Source organism: Onychomys torridus, chromosome 4, assembly GCF_903995425.1.
Source record: "Onychomys torridus chromosome 4, mOncTor1.1, whole genome shotgun sequence".
NCBI lineage: Eukaryota > Metazoa > Chordata > Mammalia > Rodentia > Cricetidae > Onychomys > Onychomys torridus.
The window spans coordinates 62,404,541-62,425,310 of NC_050446.1; the positions used below are offsets into that span (position 1 = coordinate 62,404,541).

Sequence of the window (20,770 nt, forward strand, 5' to 3'; positions counted from 1 at the left end):
TTAGAAGGTTGTTCTGTGTGAAATAACTCCTGTCCCTGAAACAAGAATGAAGAACTGTCATTAAGGTATGTGATTGCTTCTGGGGTGAAATTTTCTAAGGCAAGGCACACACTGGCAGCCTTTTCCCCTCAGGACTGACTGGGGCACTGAGAAATGTCATTTTTATTCTTCACATGCAGTGAAATCCACATCATCTTCCAGAATTGATGGCTGAAGTTAACATCTCCTGTGTCACTGAGTTCATTCTCAAGGGGATCACAGACCGGCCAGAACTCCAGGCCCCATGTTTTGTGATGTTTCTGACAATCTATCTAGTCACAGTCCTCGGCAACCTTGGGCTGATTATTATAATCAGGGTTGATTCTCGACTCCACACACCTATGTACTTCTTCCTCAGTCACCTTGCCTTTGTTGACCTCTGTTACTCCTCCGCCATTACACCAAAGATGATGGTGAACTTTGTGGTGGAGCACAACACCATCCCTTTCCATGCTTGTGCTACACAGCTTGGCTGTTTTCTTACCTTCATGATCACAGAGTGTTTCCTTCTGGCCTCTATGGCTTATGATCGCTACGTGGCCATCTGCAGCCCCCTGCATTACTCAACAGTGATGTCAAAGAGAGTGTGCATTCAATTAGTGGCAGTTCCTTATGTGTACAGCTTTCTAGTTGCACTTTTCCATACAATCATCACCTTTCGCTTGACATACTGTGGGCCCAATGTAATTAACCACTTCTACTGTGATGATCTTCCCCTCTTAGCTCTATCCTGCTCAGACACACACATGAAGGAAATTCTCATCTTTGCTTTCGCTGGCTTTGATATGATCTGCTCCTCTTCCATAGTCCTCACCTCCTATCTCTTTATCATTGCTGCCATCCTGAGAATCCGCTCTACCCAGGGGCGACGCAAGGCCATCTCCACCTGTGGCTCCCACATGGTAGCTGTTACTATTTTCTATGGCACACTCATCTTCATGTATCTACAGCCCAAATCAAACCACTCCCTGGACACAGACAAAATGGCTTCAGTGTTTTACACAGTGGTGATCCCCATGTTGAACCCCCTTATCTACAGTCTAAGGAACAAAGAGGTAAAAGAAGCCTCTAAGAAAGCTTTAGATAAAGGGTATGAAACCTTAAAAATATTAAAGTTAAGAAAATAAGGACAGCGTGTTTTATTATGTATGAGCAGGAAAATAAATCAAACATTCAATTGTATTTCTTTTCCAAGCAGCTGAAAATGCCTTTCTTACTTGAATAGACTTAGACATTTTTTTGTGAGGTTCCAAGTCAATCATGGGATATCAGTATGATAGATCCATTTTCCTCATAGTTGGGGTGGAGCATAAGTGGAATCCCAAGAGTTAGGAGACAAATGCAAGAAGATTGTAATTTTGAAGCCAGCCTGGGCAGCACAGTGCAATCCTGAATTAATTGAGTGAACAAATAACAACCAAAAAGGACACTGCTCAAGTTCTTAAAGTCTGGAAAGACAAGACAAGTCATATGCACGTGTTCAAATTACACTCCACACAGTGAAAACAACTGTTACAAGCAAAGGAGAGGTGTGTTCTAGTTTAAGGCCAGGGTTTTAAACAAGCATATGAACCAGTTCCTGGTATTACATAATATTTCTTTTGATTTCCCCAATAACACATAGGTTAATCTTTAGGAAATGTTTAGAATCAGGTCCAGTGGGAGCAAATGTGTTGTTAAGTGTCAGTTATGTGATGTGGATGTTGTCTCATAAAGCTAAAGATTTAATTCATGGGGATTTGGAGAGTTTCCATTCCTTGTTGAAGAAGAAAACGCATTTGAGTTTTCTGGTACCTTTCTGATACTCATTCAAATAATGGTACTTATTACCACCGAATCCATTGAATAAAGCTATGAGGTGTGTAGTGTTTATCTACAATCTGCCTAACTACATAAATAGCCTTGTGAACCTCGTACAAACAAGTTCAAGTTTATATGAGTTATGCTTCTGGTAAAACTGTAATTGTGAAAAATGACAGGTATTAGATAACTTAGATTAGACTGATGCTGTTTTGAAATACAAAGAGTATTTCCTTTTTTGAGACAGGTTCACAGGCAGCCCATACTGACAATGTGTTCATTACATAACTGAGGATGACACTGAGCTTCTGATCCTCCTCCCATCACCTCTTAAATGCTGGGATTATAGGCAAGCTAGCAACTGAACCCGGAATTTCATGCGTCCTAGGCAAGCACTCCACCAAGAAGAATACACCTCCCACAGAGGTTTTTTTTTTTTTTTTTTTTTTTACAAATGATAGAAAGAACATGACTTATAAAAAATAGACTTGCAAATTCATGTGTATATTTATTTAATTAGAAGTACTTTTTATGTTTTCATGACATCTATTTTTTCTTATTTTTTTCAAATATATTTGTAGATCATGACATGAAATGAAAACCAGTGATTCAATAGATTTACATATACTGTTTGGATATTTCAGAGGAGTGATTAAAGTAGTCATTTTCTATTGTCCTATTATTTTTCCATTTTATAAGATTATGATACTGACAGCCATCCCATAAGGTTATCAACCTTCAGTGGTAATTTTCTCCTCTGTACTTTGTAGGTGAGTCAAATAGGCTTCTCCAAAGCACTGTCACCATTGTGAGTTCAACAAACTCTCTGAGTGCTTTTGTTGTTGTTTGCATGATTTATTGATTTGTGGTATATATATCCATATATCCCAGAGTGTTTTCAAACGAGCTGTGTGATCCAGGCTGGCTTTAAACTTGTGATCTTCTTGCCTCAGCCTCCTGAGCGATTGGATTCAGGCCAAGACACCACGGCTGACTTTTTTTTATTTTGAAGTGATCACAACAGAGGAGCAGATTGTCTTTATGACTGTGTTTGATACTGTACATATTTGTACACATAGATGAACACAGTATTCTCACCTGCCACAAATATGAACAAAATTGTCTAATTCATGCTGTTTCTATGAGATATAAGCCTTCACAATATCTAGTACAATTGAATGACTTTGGTTTTCTTGGTCTTTTTGTATCTGTCACCTTCATAGAATTATTTTCCTCAGAGATCCTTAAACATTGGACTGGAGATTTTATATTGATTCATAGTTTATGTTCCTTATTGTTAGCAAACACATATTAATGTAAACCATGGATTTCTTGGGAAATGTTCAAAAAGATTTTGGCTATTAACCAGCCATATTAGTAAATCATTCCAGAGCAAGTTACACATTCCTAAATTGTCTCTGGAACTTGTCTTAAGATAATAAACTTAACCTTATAAGTGGCCCCTTACTCAAACTGTCAAAATTACTATTATCACTTTTGTCTTATGTATATTTAAATAAATATATAATTTTTATACTTCTGTCCATGTTATTTGTGATGTTATTAAGTGGATGTGAAGTATGTATTTATTATTATTAATATTAATATTTTCATGTTCATGTGCACATATGCATGTATGAATATATATGCTTATGTGGCATATAGCACAAGTACAGATTAGATGATAACTTAGGAATCAGCTCTCATGAAAAAATTATACAGCATGATTTAAAAATTAAAATTGTTAAATTTTAGGAGGAGCAAATTTTATGAACAATATTCCTCTTTTTGGAAAGTCTGGTTGCAAATTTTCTATTCTTATGTTTATGTTTTGAAAAGATAAAAATACATTCAAAATAAAATAATCAAAAATATTCATTTAATAATCAAAAAATGAACATTTAAATAGTAAATGAATATGTTGATAAATGAACCCTTTTTTATATTTCTTTTTTAGTAAGAACTTTTTTTATTCATTTCATATACCAAAGATCTCCCTCTTCCCTCCTCCTGCCCCACCAGCTTCTCCCTCCCATCCTACACCCCATTCTCTCCTACAAGAAAATAAGACCTCCCTTTGGGAGGTACATTAAGCAGAGGCAGATCCAAGCCCCTCCCCTGCCTCAAGGCTGTGCAAGCTGTCACATCTTAGGTAGTGGGCTCCAAAAGGCCTGCTCATGCACCAGGGATAGATTCTGATTGTACTGCTAGGGGGCCCCTTAAGCCGATTGAGCCACACAACTGTCTAGCTAAGCAGAAAGCCTAATCCAGTCCCATGCAGATCCATAGCTGTTGATCTAAATTTCATGAGTTCCCACTAGTTTGGTTTGGTTGTCTCTGTAGGTTTCCCCATCATGATCTTGATGCCCTTGCTCATAGAATCCCTCTTTCTCTCTCAACTGGATTCATGGAGCTTGGGCCTGGATTTGGCTGTGGATCTCTGCATCTGCTTCCATCAGTTACTGGAGAAAGGCTCTATGATGACAGTTAGGGTAGTCACTGATCTGATTACTGGGGAAAGCCAGTTCAGACACCCTCTCCTCTATTGCTATTAGTCTAAGCTAGGGTCATCCTTGGGGATTCCTTGGAACTTCCCTAGCACCCAGTTTCCCCCTATCCCTATGATATCTCCCTCTATCATGGTATCTCTTTCATTGCTATCACACTCCATCCCTGTTCCAGACTGACCATCCCATTCCCTTATGTTCTCATCCTCCATTCCCAACCCTCATTGCCCACCACTCATCCTCAGTTTACTCACAGAGTTCTCATCTAGCTCTCCTTCCCATGCCAATCCATGCATCCCTCTTTGGGTCCTTCTTGTTAGCTAGCTTCTCTGGGGCTGTGGGTTGCAGTCTGATGATCCTTTGCTTTACATCTAGTATCCACTTATGAGTGAGTACGTACCATGTTTATCCTTCTTAGTCAGGGTTATCTCACTGAGGATGATATTTTCTGGTTCCATCCATTTGCTTGCAAACCTCATGATGTCATTGTTTTTCACTGCTGGGTAGTATTCCATTGTGTATATGTACTACATTTTCTTAATCTATCTTTGATTGAAGGGCATCTAGATTGTTTCCAGGTTCTAGCTATTATGAATAATGCTTCTATGAACATAGTTGATCATGTATCCTTGTGGTATAATTGAGCATTCTTTGGGTATATGCCCAAGAGTGGTGTAGCTGGGTCTTGAGGAAGATTGATTCCCAATTTTCTGAGAAACTGCCATACTTATTTCCAAATTGGCTATATAAGTTTGCACTCCCACCAAGAGTGGAGGAGTGTTTCCTATAGAATGGGAAAAGATTTTCACCAACCCCACATCTGACAGCGGGCTGATCTCCAAAATATATAAAGAATTCAAGAAACTAGATATCAAATTAACAAACAATCCAATTAAACAATGGGCTACAGAGCTAAACAGGGAATTCTCAACAGAAGACTCAAATGGCTGCAAGACATGAGGAATTTCTTAACATCCTTAGTCATCAGGGAAATGCAAATCAAAATGACTCTGAGATAGCCATCTTACACTTGTCAGAATGGTTAAGATCAAAATCATTGAAGACAGCTTCTGTTGGAGAGGATGTGGACCAAGAGGAACAAAACCTCTTAATGAAAAGGTCAACATCTAGTTGCTATTTACATTGAAATGAAGCATCCTTAGTCAATTTTCATGTAACAAAATTTATTTGGTTTTGTTCTGTAATTTTTTTAAAAATTCTCAATTTTTAGATGAAGATTAATTCTCTGGTTATAAAGCATGGTTTTATCATGTTGTAACCAACAAAATTACACAGTGGTAAAGAGAACAGGGATTTCAACATGTAGGATCTCATAACAACTTACTCAGCATGGTTGGTCCTGGTAGCCTGACTGGGGAATGAGGAAATGAAAAAAGAACAGACACACATGCACACATACAGAAAAGCTGAGGTTGTGTTGGCTGTGCCTGGTCTGTTGGAGTGGTAACAACCATGTAGTGACCAGAAACCTCAGCACTTTTGTGCAGTCCAAAGGAGGGGTTAGCTAATCTTAGTAAGAGGTCTCTGCGCTGGAGTAGTCTCAGATGGCAGTCATTTGGAAGGAGGAAGCTGCCGTGGTTAATTTTTGCAAACTATGGCAACATCTGCATACAAACCAGAGGAAGGCATTGCCAATTTCCTATGGGTTGGAGGCTTTGGTGCTTGTTAGTAATACCCCTTCACTCAGGACTTCATCTCCTCCTAACATATTTGCACAAAGATTCCTCTCCTCCCTACACCGCATTGTTAGACTTGGAAGCAACAGCTAAAAACCTGTTTTCTGTGTCTTAAAGAGTCACACTGATAGCAAATAACAGCTAAAGGTGGACAATGGTCTGCCTTCTGTGTGGTGACTTTTCCCTTTATTTATTTTTTTCAAAAAGGAAAGGATAAGCATTGAATGATCCATTGAAATCATGATCCAGAATCAGGCTCTCACATTTACTTCTGAAGAAATTTAATTTGTCTAGTTTGTAGAGGTTGTCATAGAGCACCATACACCGATGGAAACTTCTTAGATGACCGAAGTTATCCTGTTCTTCATTGTCAGTTGTGCCTTCAGGTCTGATGAAGGAACAAAAATAGCATCAAAGCTAGGCATCACTTCTTCATATTGCATCTGTGTCTTTTTCCCCCTAAACTTTTAATTGGATTTCTGCTCAATTCTTCACAAACATAAATCATTTAATGACTATTAAAACAGGAAGAAAAATGCTAATTTAAACTAAATTTACCTTGTCTTTCTCCTACCACCAAAACAAGGATAACTAAGACATTTTCGAAATGTGGAAGAGCATCATAATAACTAACTTATCAACCACTACTGCTGTCAATGTCCTGCTCCAGACCATGGGAAGAGTGTCAAAGCCTAGCCAAGTGTACCAACTAAATCCCATTTTGTTCTTCATTTGTCATTTTATGCTTTCCAGCTTCTTCAGTTCTAGAAAATAGCTGCCTTGCATGCAACCATCTTCCTTGGGTATCTGGACCTGAGGTAATGATACCACATTCTCACTTTGACCAAATTGATCAAATATGCTCCTCTCTTGCCCCTACTACCTGTGATACACACCTGTCTATATCTCCTAGAGTGTTTACCTAGGAGGTCTCTAGACAGAACTGTCTTCTCTGTGATGTTACACTAAATATAAACTTTATTTCAGCTTCCTAACACTTGTCTCTGGTTATTCTCTGTCTGTTGGAAACCCCTCCCACCCCTGATTCTGGCCTTCCAGTTAGAACTCTGGAAACATCGATATAGAACTAGTGGGAAATACATTATAGCCACTTAAAAATTAATCTTTACAATTTTTTGAAATTAGATCCAATCCTAGGTTCTTCCAGTTGCTAGATATATGTGTTAGTGAATCATATGAACCACCTTGTATATACACTTTAAATACCGCCTCAATTGGAATTTGAAAAAAATTAACTGAAGTACTTCATTTAAAATGATTCATCCAGAGTGATACGGTAAAAGAATTCAGTAAATGGGGTAAGGTATTTTACAATGAAAAGCTGGAAACTAAAGAAATACCTTTTTTGTTGTTGTTTGTTTTGTTTTTGGTTTTTCGAGACAAGGTTTCTCTGTGTAGCTTTGCCCCTTTCTTGGAACTCACTTTGGAGACGAGGCTGGCCTTGATCTCACAGAGAACTGCCTGGCTCTGCTTCCAGAGTGTTGGGATTAAAGGTGTGTGCCACCACCACCTGGCAAGAAATACCATTTTTATTAATGTAATCCTTGCTAAACATAACAACATTGCTTTCTTTTTGTTCTTGGTGATAAATATTTTATGTAGTTTATTTAAGAGAACTTGAAAATATGTTAGTGCAAAGAAATTTCAAATTTATTAAATATTTAAAAGTATTACAGTGAAATAACTGCAATCTTTATTTGATTTCATATAAAAACTCTGTGTGTAGGTGTGTGTGTGTGTGTGTGTGTGTGTGTGTGTGTGTGTGTGTGCATGTGTGTACTGTACATGTTTGGGTGCAATGTATGTGAATGTATGTGCATTTGTGCAAGTAGAGGTAAACAATGGGTATTTTTCTTTATCTCTCTTCATGTCATATATTGAAATTGTTTCTCTCACTGAATCCAGAGTACACTAACAGACTAATCTGGCTGGACAGGTTTCCTCCTGTCTCTGCTTTCTAGATGCTAGAGTTAAAGGGTTGCAATGGCATGCTGATTTTGTTTTGTAATGTGAATGCTGAGGATTTGAACTAGTAAGAAAGGACCTTAACTCTTGGGCAGCAAGTGCATTGCCCTCTGATATGTATCTGTCTCTCCATTCCCTTATCATTTAAAACTTAGACTACATTTTTTAACTGTTATTTTATTTTATAATTAATTTAATTTTACATATCATCAACAGATTCCCCTGTCCTCCCTCCTCCTGCCCTCCCCCTGCCTTTCCCACCAATCCACCCCCTATTCCCACCTCCTCCAACTGGGGATTCAGCTCAGCCTGGTAGATTCAGTTGAGGCAGGTCCAGTCCCCTCCTCCCTACACCAAGGCTGAGCAAAATGTCTCAGCATAGACCCTAGGTTCCAAAAAGCCAGGTCATGCACTTAAGGACAGGTCCTGGTTCCACTGCCTGGGGGCCTCCTAAATAGTTCAAGCTAATCAACTGTCTCACTTATCTAGAGGGCCTGATCCAGTTCCATGTGGGCTCCTCAGCTATTGGTTCATAGTTCATGTGTTTCAATTACTTTGGCTATTTGTCCTGTGCTTTTTCTAGTCATGGAACAAGGAAAGAGATACGATGATAAATGAAGACCTCATGGGAATAAGAAGAAGCAGAGTACTAGAGAGGTTCCCAGAAATCCACAATGATACCTCCACAATGATACCTCCACAATAGACTACTGGCAATGGTCAAGAGAAAGCCCGAACTGACCTACTCTGGTGATCGGATGGCTGAACACCTAACTGTCATGATATAACTCTCGTCCAGTGACTGATGGAAACAGTTGCAGAGATCTATGTCCAGGCCCCAGGTGAAGCTCCAGGAGTCCAGTTTTGGAGAGTGAAGAGGGATTGTATGAGCAAGAAATATTGAGCTTAGCCCACATTTCAATGTGTTCATTTTGTTTACTTTAAAAGGAAGAACACTGTTCCCATTTACTTCTCAATTAGTTATTACACAACTACCTGAAGCTGGGAAAAATAAATCCTTTATATGGTTACATGGTAATCAAACAAAAGAGCCAGAAATATTTTGAAAACTTTTACTACTTCCAGATTGTGTACATATTAATTTGAAATACAAGATGAAAGCCATTGACCTATTACAATGCAAAGTTAAGATGTTTAACATGGTACATTACTCAAAAAGAGTCTAGTTCCATATACTATATTTATTGATAGAAAATATATGCATATATGTGTATACATGTGTATATATAATATATACTTACAATTAGTGATGATGTGGTTCATTGAGATTAAGATAAATTTTGACAGACATATGTGTACATCATTAATAAAGCTCTACTACATCATATGCAAAGCCCTGAGTTTCACCATGGCCTACACACACACACACACACACACACACACACACACACACACACACGGACATGCACACATGTACATACACATATACAAACATACACACATATATACTTACAAAACCCTCAAGCACACACACAAGCATACACATATATACACACATGCACATATGCATACACACATAAAACATACACATGATTATACACACATGCATGTATAGCACACACACACACACACACACACACACACACACACACACATACATACACATGTACCTGTGCCATTCCAATGAGTCATAGAGCTCAGTACAAATGGCGGAGCTCTGTCACCTAGCACTGTCATTTCGAGTAAGACAAAATTAAATGTCTTCTGACTACTGCCTAGTGTTTCTTGGATTAATGAATGGGCAAAGACAATTTATCAGTAATTCTCTTCAGGGCACTTTTTACCTCCTTATTTCTCAAGCTGTAGATCAGTGGATTTAACATGGGAATAACTACCACATAAAACACAGAAGCAAATTTATCTGTGTTCAGAGAATGGCTTGACTTGGGCTGCAGGTACATAAAAATGATTGTCCCATAAAATATAGTGATAGAGGTCAGGTGGGATGCACAGGTAGAAAAGGCTTTCTTTCTTCCATCAGCAGAATGAATCCTCAGGATGGCAAAGACTATGAAGATGTAAGAAATGACTACAACCACCAGAGAGCAAAGGGTGTTGAAGCCAGCAATGATTAGCAACATCAGCTCCTTGACATGTGTGTCAGAACAGGCCAGAGCAACTAAGGGAACATCATCACAGTAGAAGTGGTTTACCACATTGGAGCCACAGAAAGACAAGCGGAAGGTTGCCACTGCCTGTACAAGCCCCACAGTGAATCCATAAATGTATGTGCTGGCGATCATCTGAAGACAGAGCTTCCTAGGCATGAGGACTGCATAGAGGAGAGGGTTCCAGATGGCCACATACCGATCATAGGCCATGATTGACAGCAAGTACATTTCACAAACAACAAACGTGATGAAACAGCACACCTGAGCAGCACATGCATAAAAGGTTATACTTCTAACTTCTCGAAGAAAATTTATAACTGTGTTTGGGGTTACTGAGGATGTATAACAGAAATCAACAAAAGCCAAGTGGCAGAGAAAAAAGTACATGGGGGTGTGAAGCTGAGGACTGACTTGGATTAACACAATCAGTCCTAGATTTCCAATGACAGTAGTTAAGTAGATGACTAGAAACACAGCAAAGAGGATGATCTGAAGCTCTGGGTCATCTGTCAGCCCCACAAGGATGAACTCAGACACTGATGAACTGTTGTCTCCAGCCATAGACTGTATAAATGTCCATGCTAAAGAGCCCTCACTGCACACCTTCCACACATCTTCCTTTCCCTATAATCATGTAGAAGCCAAGAGTTCATTCTGATTCACTGATCTTATATTGAACATATTCTGAGAAATATCTTTACATTGAGTCAGCATTTACTGAAAATCATTTTTCCAGCTTAGAAATCCAAGCATGAATCTATAAGGATTTTTTTTTATAGGTAGAAAGATGCTCTTTTACAGTTTTGTATAAATATGCTATCTATATCTATCTATTTATATATATATATATTAAAGTAATAGAAAATTGACAGTTTTTGATTGTAGTATATTGCTTTGTTGCAATTATCTGAATACTTTTTAGAAATTTTCACTCCTTCCTTTTGAATATTTTAATTGTAGATACAAAACTAATGCTTATATGAAAGACTCTCAATAGATTTTGGGTTGCTGAGGATATCTGTACCATATAACCTGGACAAGTTTTGAATTTTAAAAATTATTTATATATATACATATATATATATATATATATTATTCTCAAATTTCCTTTAGCTTAGCTATTATGCAGAATTTGCAAATTCGATGAAGGATATGAATATATACATATATCATCAGTATATTGTGTATGTATATTCTATATAGGGGTGTGTGTGCATTCATATATATATTTATATGCTGAATATGTGTCATTTCTATCATAAAATATTTTTAAGATTATTAGGAAGAAAGAAAGAGAAAAATATCATCTTTTTATGTGTTCCATGTGCCTGAATACAAAGCAGCAGCTAGAAACAGCTTTAATTAGCTTTTAAATGTAGATGCACATTCCTGACTCTTTAAAATGATGCAGGGCTAAGTAAATCCTTCAGTGAATTCAAATCACAGAATCTATATAAAAACAAAACAACAACAACAAAAAAACAGGTATAGTGGCACATGCCTGTAACTCCAGAACTGGGAAGCAGAAGCAGTGATATCTAAAAAAGAAAAAAAAAAAATTGGTTATCTTGTGGTTCCATGAGAGACTTTACCTCAAGTTAATAGGAGGAGAGAGATAGACAAAGACACTTGATATCCTGGTTGGCTTCTGAGTGCATGTTCACTGTACCATCACCCTCATCACCCTCATATGCATGCAATGCACTCGCTCACGCACACACACGCATACCACAGCACACACCACACACACCACACACACACACACACACACACACACACACACACACACACCATAACACACACATACACACACATGCACACATACACACACACCACACCACACACACACACACACACAACACAACACAACACAACACAACACACATACACACACAGAGATAGACACCATGACACAGAAAGCTGATAGTTTTCAAGTCTCTTGACTAGATTATTCTAAGAAAGAGTCATCACGCCTGGATTCTGTAATCCCAACTTGAAGTTGATGAGAAAGATTCTCCTTCACAGAGGCTGTAATTGCACTCTCACCCCAGGGTCAAGCTGCTTTGGCAAGGCAATATATGACTTTATCCATGGTGGGTGTGAAGAACAGTGAATACCTCATAGTTCATGACATAAAAAATCAATTTTAGTTCTCTATCATAGTCAAAATGGTCAGGCTGAAACTTAACCTGAAGAAGTGTCCTGTAGTCTCCTCATAATTGTAACTACAGGAAGTAAAACTTTTTTTTAAAGTATTCTATCATATCCCTGCTAACTTCTGAACTCTAATGATTATCTTTCCCAACTCTCCAATTTTTTAGTATTTTCCCTGGTATTCTGTGAGTCCTGTCTACCTTTGATTGTGATATTAACCATCTCCTCTATATTTTCAATCCTATGGTTGAAGTTTAGATTTTCCTTTAAAATTGTTTCCATTAAGACTAGTTCTTTGCTTATTTTCAAACTCTCTACACACATCAGATTTTGCAGTAGGCTAAACTAATGTGTTACAGAGATGTGAAGCATTATTCCACACCTATTATTTTATAATGTATACATGTTTTTTTACCTAATTCTTGTTTGTCTTTTTCACTTACCTCTTTCTAGGTCAGTTATTCTTCCAGTCTCTCTTCTGTAGCCACACACAGCTCTTGTTTAAAACAAGGCTCTTAACATCTTCATCTGAGCAACCTCATTACTATCAGTCTGACCTTCCCATCTACACAGGGAAATCTGTCCTCTGAAAAGTAATCAAATGATAAATGTTCAAAATTAAAATATTAGTTTATGTTCACAATAGTTGGCTTTTGTCTTTTTCCTTTTGTTCATTTGCTCATATTCATACTTTGAACTCCACTAATTAATTTTTACTTAGTTAATTGCCTCAATTATTCAGTGTTTACCCTGCATAGGTACATGATTAGTTATTCAAGTATCCTTTCCAATAGCTAAAACTGTCTTCATTTCTTCAGGGTCTTCAAATTCAGATATTTGTGAGATATTAGAACTGTGGTGCTGGCCATGACACAAGGGACAGTTTAAGTCCTGAGGTGAAGGGTGTTGCTTGACAAAGTTCCAGAGAAACTTTACTGAGAGATTTGGTTGCAGGTATACTGGTTTTGTTGTTGTTGTTGATGATGATGATGATGATGATGATGATGATGATGATATTTCTGGTTTCACTTTTAGGAGAAGTTGTTTGTATAATGGGGAGTTCTCTGCCTATGTAGCCTCTGGGGAAATGAATTCATCCTCTTAAAAGAAATCTTTGAAGACAGGGGGTCATAGCCTGAAAGGAGAGTCACAGTAGAAAGAGGCTCCTTGTGCCCCAAGGATTGTGCTACCAGTAGTGTAGATTCTGAGAAATTTCTTGCTTAGTTCTATATACAAGATGTCACAAGTATATCCATTGCCTATCCTGTCCCCTATATAGAGGGAATAGGAATAATGAATGAAAAAAAAAGAATGAGATACCAGAATCTTCCTTTCTGGAAGCATATGAAAAGAACAGGCTCCTATTATAAAACTGAGGAAAAGAAACATGCCATAATCAGTCAGTTAAATGCTTATTGTGAGATATTCTTTAAAGCTTACATTTTACAAAATGTCGATGATTCTACATGTAACTTGGTTAAGATAAACATATTTTCAATCTGTTTAACATTATTATAACCCAATGAGTAGCCACCCTTGATACAGGCTGTAAAATAGAAAGTCCTATGCTTTGCAGACACTGAGAAATTTGTTGTACCTTTCTAATTTGACAGATGCTGTCTGAAATGTTGTTTCAGATAAGCCTCTCTGTTTTATACTTTGCTTCTTTACTCTAGATATTTAATGAAGGAGTGGAAAGGAGATCCTGGGCTCTGATGATTGCCAAGTGACTTATGTAATCAATATGCTATATAAAAAAATCTCTATGATTGGGAGAGCTGCTGAACCCTCAGATGTGCATTTGTCCCCTTCCTTCCACCCCCACCCCTCAATGCCACACCTCCTCTTTGGGACCTGAACTCCACTGAAACTGGACATTGACAGAACTGTTCATGGCTTTGACATTTTATTTGAACTAGCAAAAATGCTATTTACCATTCACCCAAATATATTAACTTTTGACCTTCAAAATGAGTCATTGTTGGCTTCTGTTCTCCCAGTAGATGGGATCATTTCAGACAGGAGGAAAGACACTTCAACCTTTTCATCTTACTGTCAGACATTCCACAAGCTATCCACTTTCATACCCTGAATTATTTCCAGTTTCATTTGTGGGAAAGATGAGTGTACTTAAACAAAATTTGCACACCTACACTTTGTTCTTGTATTCATCCCTATAAGTATTTTCCTTCTATTTTAAGTATTCCAGTCCTTTGCATTAGCTTAAAGTATGCACAAAGCTTCCCCAGCATTCCCTGCCATGTGTCCTTCTACTTTTTCCACTCACCAGCTATGTTCTTCTCTCTATTCTTCTAGTCCTAGTCTTCCAGGAAAAGCCAGTATAGCTCACATCTATATCCCTCACATACATGTTTATGTTGTATCCATTATTTTTCTTGTGCATCACATAAAAAGGCAACTTTTTTTTTCACATTTTTTTTTCCATTTTACTCAGTCTGACGTCCCAGTTTACGGAATGGTGTCAGTATGTTAGAGATGGATCTTTCTTCTTTCGTTTCCCCTCTTTTAAAATACTCTAATAACCAGCCCCAAATCTAATCAAGTCAACAACAGAAATAATTCACCACATATCCATGCTTATTGTAGTCTGACATTTGCTCTCAGCAGTTCAAGTAGTTTTTCTCTTCCAGTTCACCAAACCAAACTTCTTCCCAACTGTAATGTGATTTCTTATTCGAAGCTTATCTGAGGCAGTAGGCCATTGGTTTTACCTCTCACAGCGAAACAATGACTATTTGGGCTATTCTTCACCTACATTCCTGAATTTTCAATTCTTTCTCTTCATCTTTATTTAGTGGCATAGATTCCTTTACTTATGCTTAAATAACACTCTTACCTTCATATACCAATTCACATTATACAAGTACATTCTTTTAGAGATTGTCCTCGACCACTAGGAAACAGCTGTTACTTTTTTCTTGGTGAAGCACAAGTATAGAATTCTGTACTAAATGCCTGCTCCAGCTCTTGCCATACATATCCAATTAACTCCATATACTTTTCAAATTTCATATTCCACAGGCACCCCAATTTAACATATATAAATTCAAAGACAAGCATTTGATTAAAAATATCTCTACCCCAATAAGATACACTAGAATACACACAGAGACAATTCTGCTAAGCTTGATGTGCAACTCTAAAATATATGTAACATCTACCAAGAACATTTAATAGCTGAATATGACTCATTATTTAACATGTAACAAGCAATCAATAGAAACACTAAATAAATTGTTGGTTTTCTTTAACCAACAAGTGAAATGTTTGTTCCTCTAAACTCCCTTTGCCTATTTAGCTATCTTTGAATGTTTTTCTTTATAAATAATACTTTTGAAAAATCCCCAATAAGTAAGTCTGATGTACCTTGAGGCAAGTTGTGTGAATGCCACTACTTGCTAATTTTACTGGATATTTGAGTGCATTTCATTGTTGTCTTGGCACTACTTAATGTTTTCTATGAATGACATAATTCTACATAATTCAAGCTAGAAATATAATGCTATTCCACAAACATGAGTAATTATGCTGTGGTTGATCTGTTGGGACCTAATTTTTAAAATAGGCAAAATAACATATTATTTGACAGATCAGTATACTGATCCCAGGTGTAATAATTTAGAAAGCATGAACACCATTTTATTTAACATATAAGAAATGATACATAAAACACATGTTTTTAATAATTTCTTACAATTTTTAGTTTTTACAAGTTTTCTTTTTGTTTTTGTTTGTTTCTATTAAGAAAATTTTTTATTCATTTCACATATCAACCACAGATTTATCAAAATATGGGACTCTGCAGGAATTTGTAAAAACAGAGATTTTGTTTTCAGAATTTTGCCCAATTGGATAATCAAACACATACATAGTCTATGATGAGAGAGGGAGAAGAGAGGGAAGGAGGGGGAGAGGGAGTTGGAGAGAGAGAGAGAGAGAGAGAGAGAGAGAGAGAGAGAGAGAGAGATCCTAAGAGTTATTTGAAAGGATGACAAACTGATTTTGTAATTACTGGAAAGATTTATAGAAAATTATTGTAATATAAAATTTTAAAGCATCTGGTTTAATGAATATTAAATTTGACTTCAGGAAGAAAATGTATACAAGATCATTAGCAAAATTTTGGATCTATATTATGTCTATACAAACTGTCAGTTGGTTTTGATTTTTCAACTTGTTCTTTTATTAACCCATGACTACTGTCTTCTTTCCATTTAGGTGTGATATTTGTAATAAAATATAGAAAGTAACTCATAAAATATATTGCTTTGCTTAAAAGAAATCAGTAGTTTAAGGCTAAATCATATAAGAAGTTAACATTTTTGACATTAGATGGAGACAGATTTTACAGGTAGTCATGAGATTTCACTCCTAGTATAGATTTTACTCCTAGCCATGAGTTCCACAAAAACACCTACATTCACATCAGTTCTTTCCTTTTATTTTAATTATCCATGGACAACGTGGGGGACCTGTGTAGTGTTTGACTCTTAATAGTTAAAGTTATATTTTGTTTCTGCATTCTTTTATGTCTTATATTGTCTTCCTTTCCTGAATTTTTCAATCCTCATCGTCTTAGAACAAGATAGTAAAAAAAGCCCTCACATGATCTCGGACCTCTATTACAGTAATTGCTCATTACACCTGCTTGTCTCTGTGTTTCCTGAGTAACAGACATTCTGGCAAATATCCTGGAGCTCAGTTCATCTTTCATCTCCACTTGCCAGCCTTCTAAGATGTCATCTTTATCTCTCTTGTAATATATTTACTCTGTGTTCACAATCACTCTCCTTTCTCTCAGATCTGGTGACATTTTCTAATTTGACTCCTATGAAGCATGAGACAATTGCCATCACTTTTCATGAGGGAAGCCATCATATTTTTGTTTGCAAGTCACAAGAACCTATGGATCTTCCTATGATTCCTCTCACTTTTACTTTCTGTGATAGTTCTTCCTTTGCCAATATTCAAATCAGTGCCCTTATGTTATGTTAATGAACTCACATGACTCAAGCACATTATTGGCTGTTTTCAACCAAGTTAAGTGAGTTTCTTCTCTGAATTCTGGGCTTTCATATCTAATGGTCTCTCAGACCACTTCAGTCAGATATTTTATAAGTGAGTAATTGTTACATAGTCAGAGGTTTCATCAATTAAAACTGCCCTTCTTGTTATTCACTAACTTTGGAATATTTCTATTCTATTTCAGTGAATGATGCCACCATCCATGTGATCTTCGTTATGGTAAAATGACTGATGTATTTCCACCAAGATTCCACTAAATTCCACCAAGAAACGTATCTTTTTCTAACATCCACCACATTTTCTTTATTTAGGAACCAAGTAACTGTCTAGGGTAACCATTGTTACATTGGATTCCAGTTTGCCTCTCTCTGTGGGTATTGTACTTTGAGTGTAGTTTCTAACATGTGAGACTTAGCTTGGACTAAAGCTAAAATTTACTGACATTATTAAAACTTTTATTAATAATATTTCGTTGTAGATTAGGCACAGTAGTTACAATATGCTTAATTCAATACATACCTATCAAAGCCCAATAGTTAGTGTTATGAATTATAGTCTTAGCATTATTGAAAAAATAGTTAAAATGTTTCCATTTCTCTAAACCCTGTTACTACTTCAATTACTTGCTTTTCATCTCCACCACTTATTGCTTTTGCATAATCCACAGAAAGCCCAAAGATGTCTAGTGTACCTTGAAGCAATATGAAAGCAATGCTAAGTGGTGCTGGCACCACTTAGCATTGCTTTCATATTTGAATATATTTTGTATGATATCTTGATCCCTCTAGAATATTTTTTCTGGATTGTATCATTTAAATAATTCCTGAACTAGAAATTTAATGACAGTTTGCAACTGAAGCAATTATGTTATGGTTGATCTCTTGGGATGCAATTGACTTAATAGGCAACAATAAGTGCTTGAATGACAACCATATGAAGAGAAAGGATAGTAAATATCATTCATGTATGTGGGGAATAAGCAAAACAAATGAACAAGCAAAAACCGATGTTTAGCTAATTGTGATGTGCTTTCAAAGAGTTTGACTATGTTTTCTATACTTGAGAAATTTGAGAGCTACCTTTGCATGTATTATTTCTCTTGTATGATATTTTGTTTGTGTTCTGACAAATAAAGCTTGCCTGGAGATCAGAGGGCAGAGTTCTCCATTAGTTAACCATTGAAGCCCGGCAGAAGTGGCACACACCTTTAATCCCAGCACTTTCAAGAAGGAAACAAGAGTATTAGGAGTTCAAGGCCACTGTGGGCTACCAGAGTTTGAACCAGTGTAAAAGAGAAATAGAGCCAGGCAGTGGTGGCTCACACCTCTGAAACCAGCACTTGAGATCTCATTCCTTTGAGCCCAGTACTAGGTATGTGGAGACAGGAATATAAGGTGGGTGGAGACAGGATGCCTTATTCAGGCTGAGATTTCATAGAGGTAAGAAGTCTCTAGTTGCTGGCTGCTCTTCTCTGATCTTTCAGCTTTCACTCTTAACATCTGACTCTGAGTTTTTAATTGTTAAGACAAATTAGGATCATGCTTCATATTTCTAAGTACATTAGATGAGCTTCTGAGAATCTGTAAAACAATTTATTATATTAATCATTTCAATAGTAATGCTTCAGATTATTTACTTGCTTATATTTTGGAACAGAGCTTTACTATGTAGTTCAGACTGAGGTCTTCCTTCATCCTCCCAAGTACGGCATTAAAGGCACCTGTAGTCATGCCTCACTTAATTTTTTTTCCTTTTCCAAATCACAAATATACTTTTGCAATTTCTTTCTGAGGTTGAATTTATTTATTTATCTATCTATCATCTATCTATCTATCTATCTATCTATCTATCAATCTATCTATCTATATCTATCAATCTATATCTATATCTATATATTGGTTTTTATATTTTTATATAAATTTTATAATTTTATATATATTTATATATATTTTATTTTGTAGAAATGGTTGTTTGAATTCATGCATGTCTGTGCACCAAGTGCATGCAGTGACCACAGTGGCTGAATGAGGCTTTTGATCTCCTGGAACTGGTGTTACAGACAGCTGTGAGCCATTGAAGTCAGACTCTGTAGACCACCAGCTCCTGAATAATGACATGGAGACTTTTTAATAATTATGGAAGTTTGGCCTTAGCTTAGGATTGTTCCCAATGAGCTGTTAAAACTTAAATTAACCCATTTATATTACTTTACATTCTGCCACGTGATTCATTACCTCTCTTCCATACTGTATGTTGGACTTCCACATCTCAAACTGGTGAAACCCACCTCTCTCCTTCCCAGAGTTCATACCTCTGGCTGGAAATCCCGCCTATCCTCTCTTGCCCCACAATTGGCCATTCAGCCATTTATTAAACCAGTCAGAAGGTGTCTTGGCAGAGACACATCTTCACAGTGTACTAAAAGAGTATCCCACAACATTCCCACCCCCACTTGTCTAAGAAAGGAAATGTTTTAAGTCTAACACAACAAAACAATATACAATAAGAACAATTATCAGGTAAGAATTGTATTTACAATATCTGGTCCATTTGTATTTGGCAAATTTGGAGAAAGTACTCTCTTATCTATACTATCTTGGGAAGTCCAAAATTTTATACCTAAACCACTTTCTATTCTAACTAGCATTGCAAATCTAAAATACCATTTTAGACCCTAAAACATTTTCTTAGATAAACAACTTATACTTTTATGTCTCTCTTTACATTTCTTTTGTGAGTTTTTGTTTGTTTGTTTTTTAATTTGGTAAAAGAAAATGTAAAACTATAGATACTTAGTCTTCAATCCTATCAGAGACCTGAGAAGGATAAAATATTACCTGAGTAAATACAAACTGCAGAACAAGCAACTTCCAAAACTATATGACAAAGATAGTTGGCTGTCTTGGCAGTCACCCAAGATTCCTCTACAATGTTAGGGCATCCATTTTGGGCCTATAGGTCTAGAATATCTAACAGACATTTGTGTGAAGCAGGATTTTTGAATTACTGTCCCATGTCCTTTTGGCAAAATTCAGCCATCTCCTTCTTTTGTGTCCTGCTTGTCCAATTTGAACAGCATACTATCTGCAATAGAGGCAGGGATAATTTCTTGCCTGGTGGCTAGCTTTGCCATATTGAAAGCAAATTTTATATGGAGGTTCTTTGATGCCCATCATTTTCTCTGAAGTGGATTGGTGCTTCTAGGAGCTGATGTATCTTACTGTCATGAAAAGCCTTATCTCATTAAAACATGTTAAACACCATGTTCTGTAGATCTCTGAAGTGTTTCAAGACTACCTGTCTATCTAAAATATATTTGTTTAACCTGGAAAACATACCTAACATGACTTCAAATTTGATTGTTATAGATAGCTAACTATGAACCTGCATTTCTTAATTATCTTAAACA

General features: G+C 36.7%; 2 protein-coding genes across 2 annotated transcripts; one reads left to right on the forward strand and one right to left on the reverse strand.

Annotated features, from left to right (window-relative positions):
- Nucleotides 1-206: 206 nt before the first annotated feature.
- LOC118582506 (olfactory receptor 1038) lies at nucleotides 207-1,166 on the forward strand. The gene has a single exon (XM_036185437.1). It carries the CDS (start codon nucleotides 207-209, stop codon nucleotides 1,164-1,166), a length of 960 nt encoding a protein of 319 aa, XP_036041330.1.
- An 8,581-nt stretch (nucleotides 1,167-9,747) lies between these two features.
- On the reverse strand, nucleotides 9,748-10,722 carry LOC118582939 (olfactory receptor 5AL1-like). Its single transcript, XM_036186115.1, has one exon. It carries the CDS (start codon nucleotides 10,720-10,722, stop codon nucleotides 9,781-9,783), a length of 942 nt encoding a protein of 313 aa, XP_036042008.1. The 3' UTR covers nucleotides 9,748-9,780.
- Nucleotides 10,723-20,770: the final 10,048 nt, after the last annotated feature.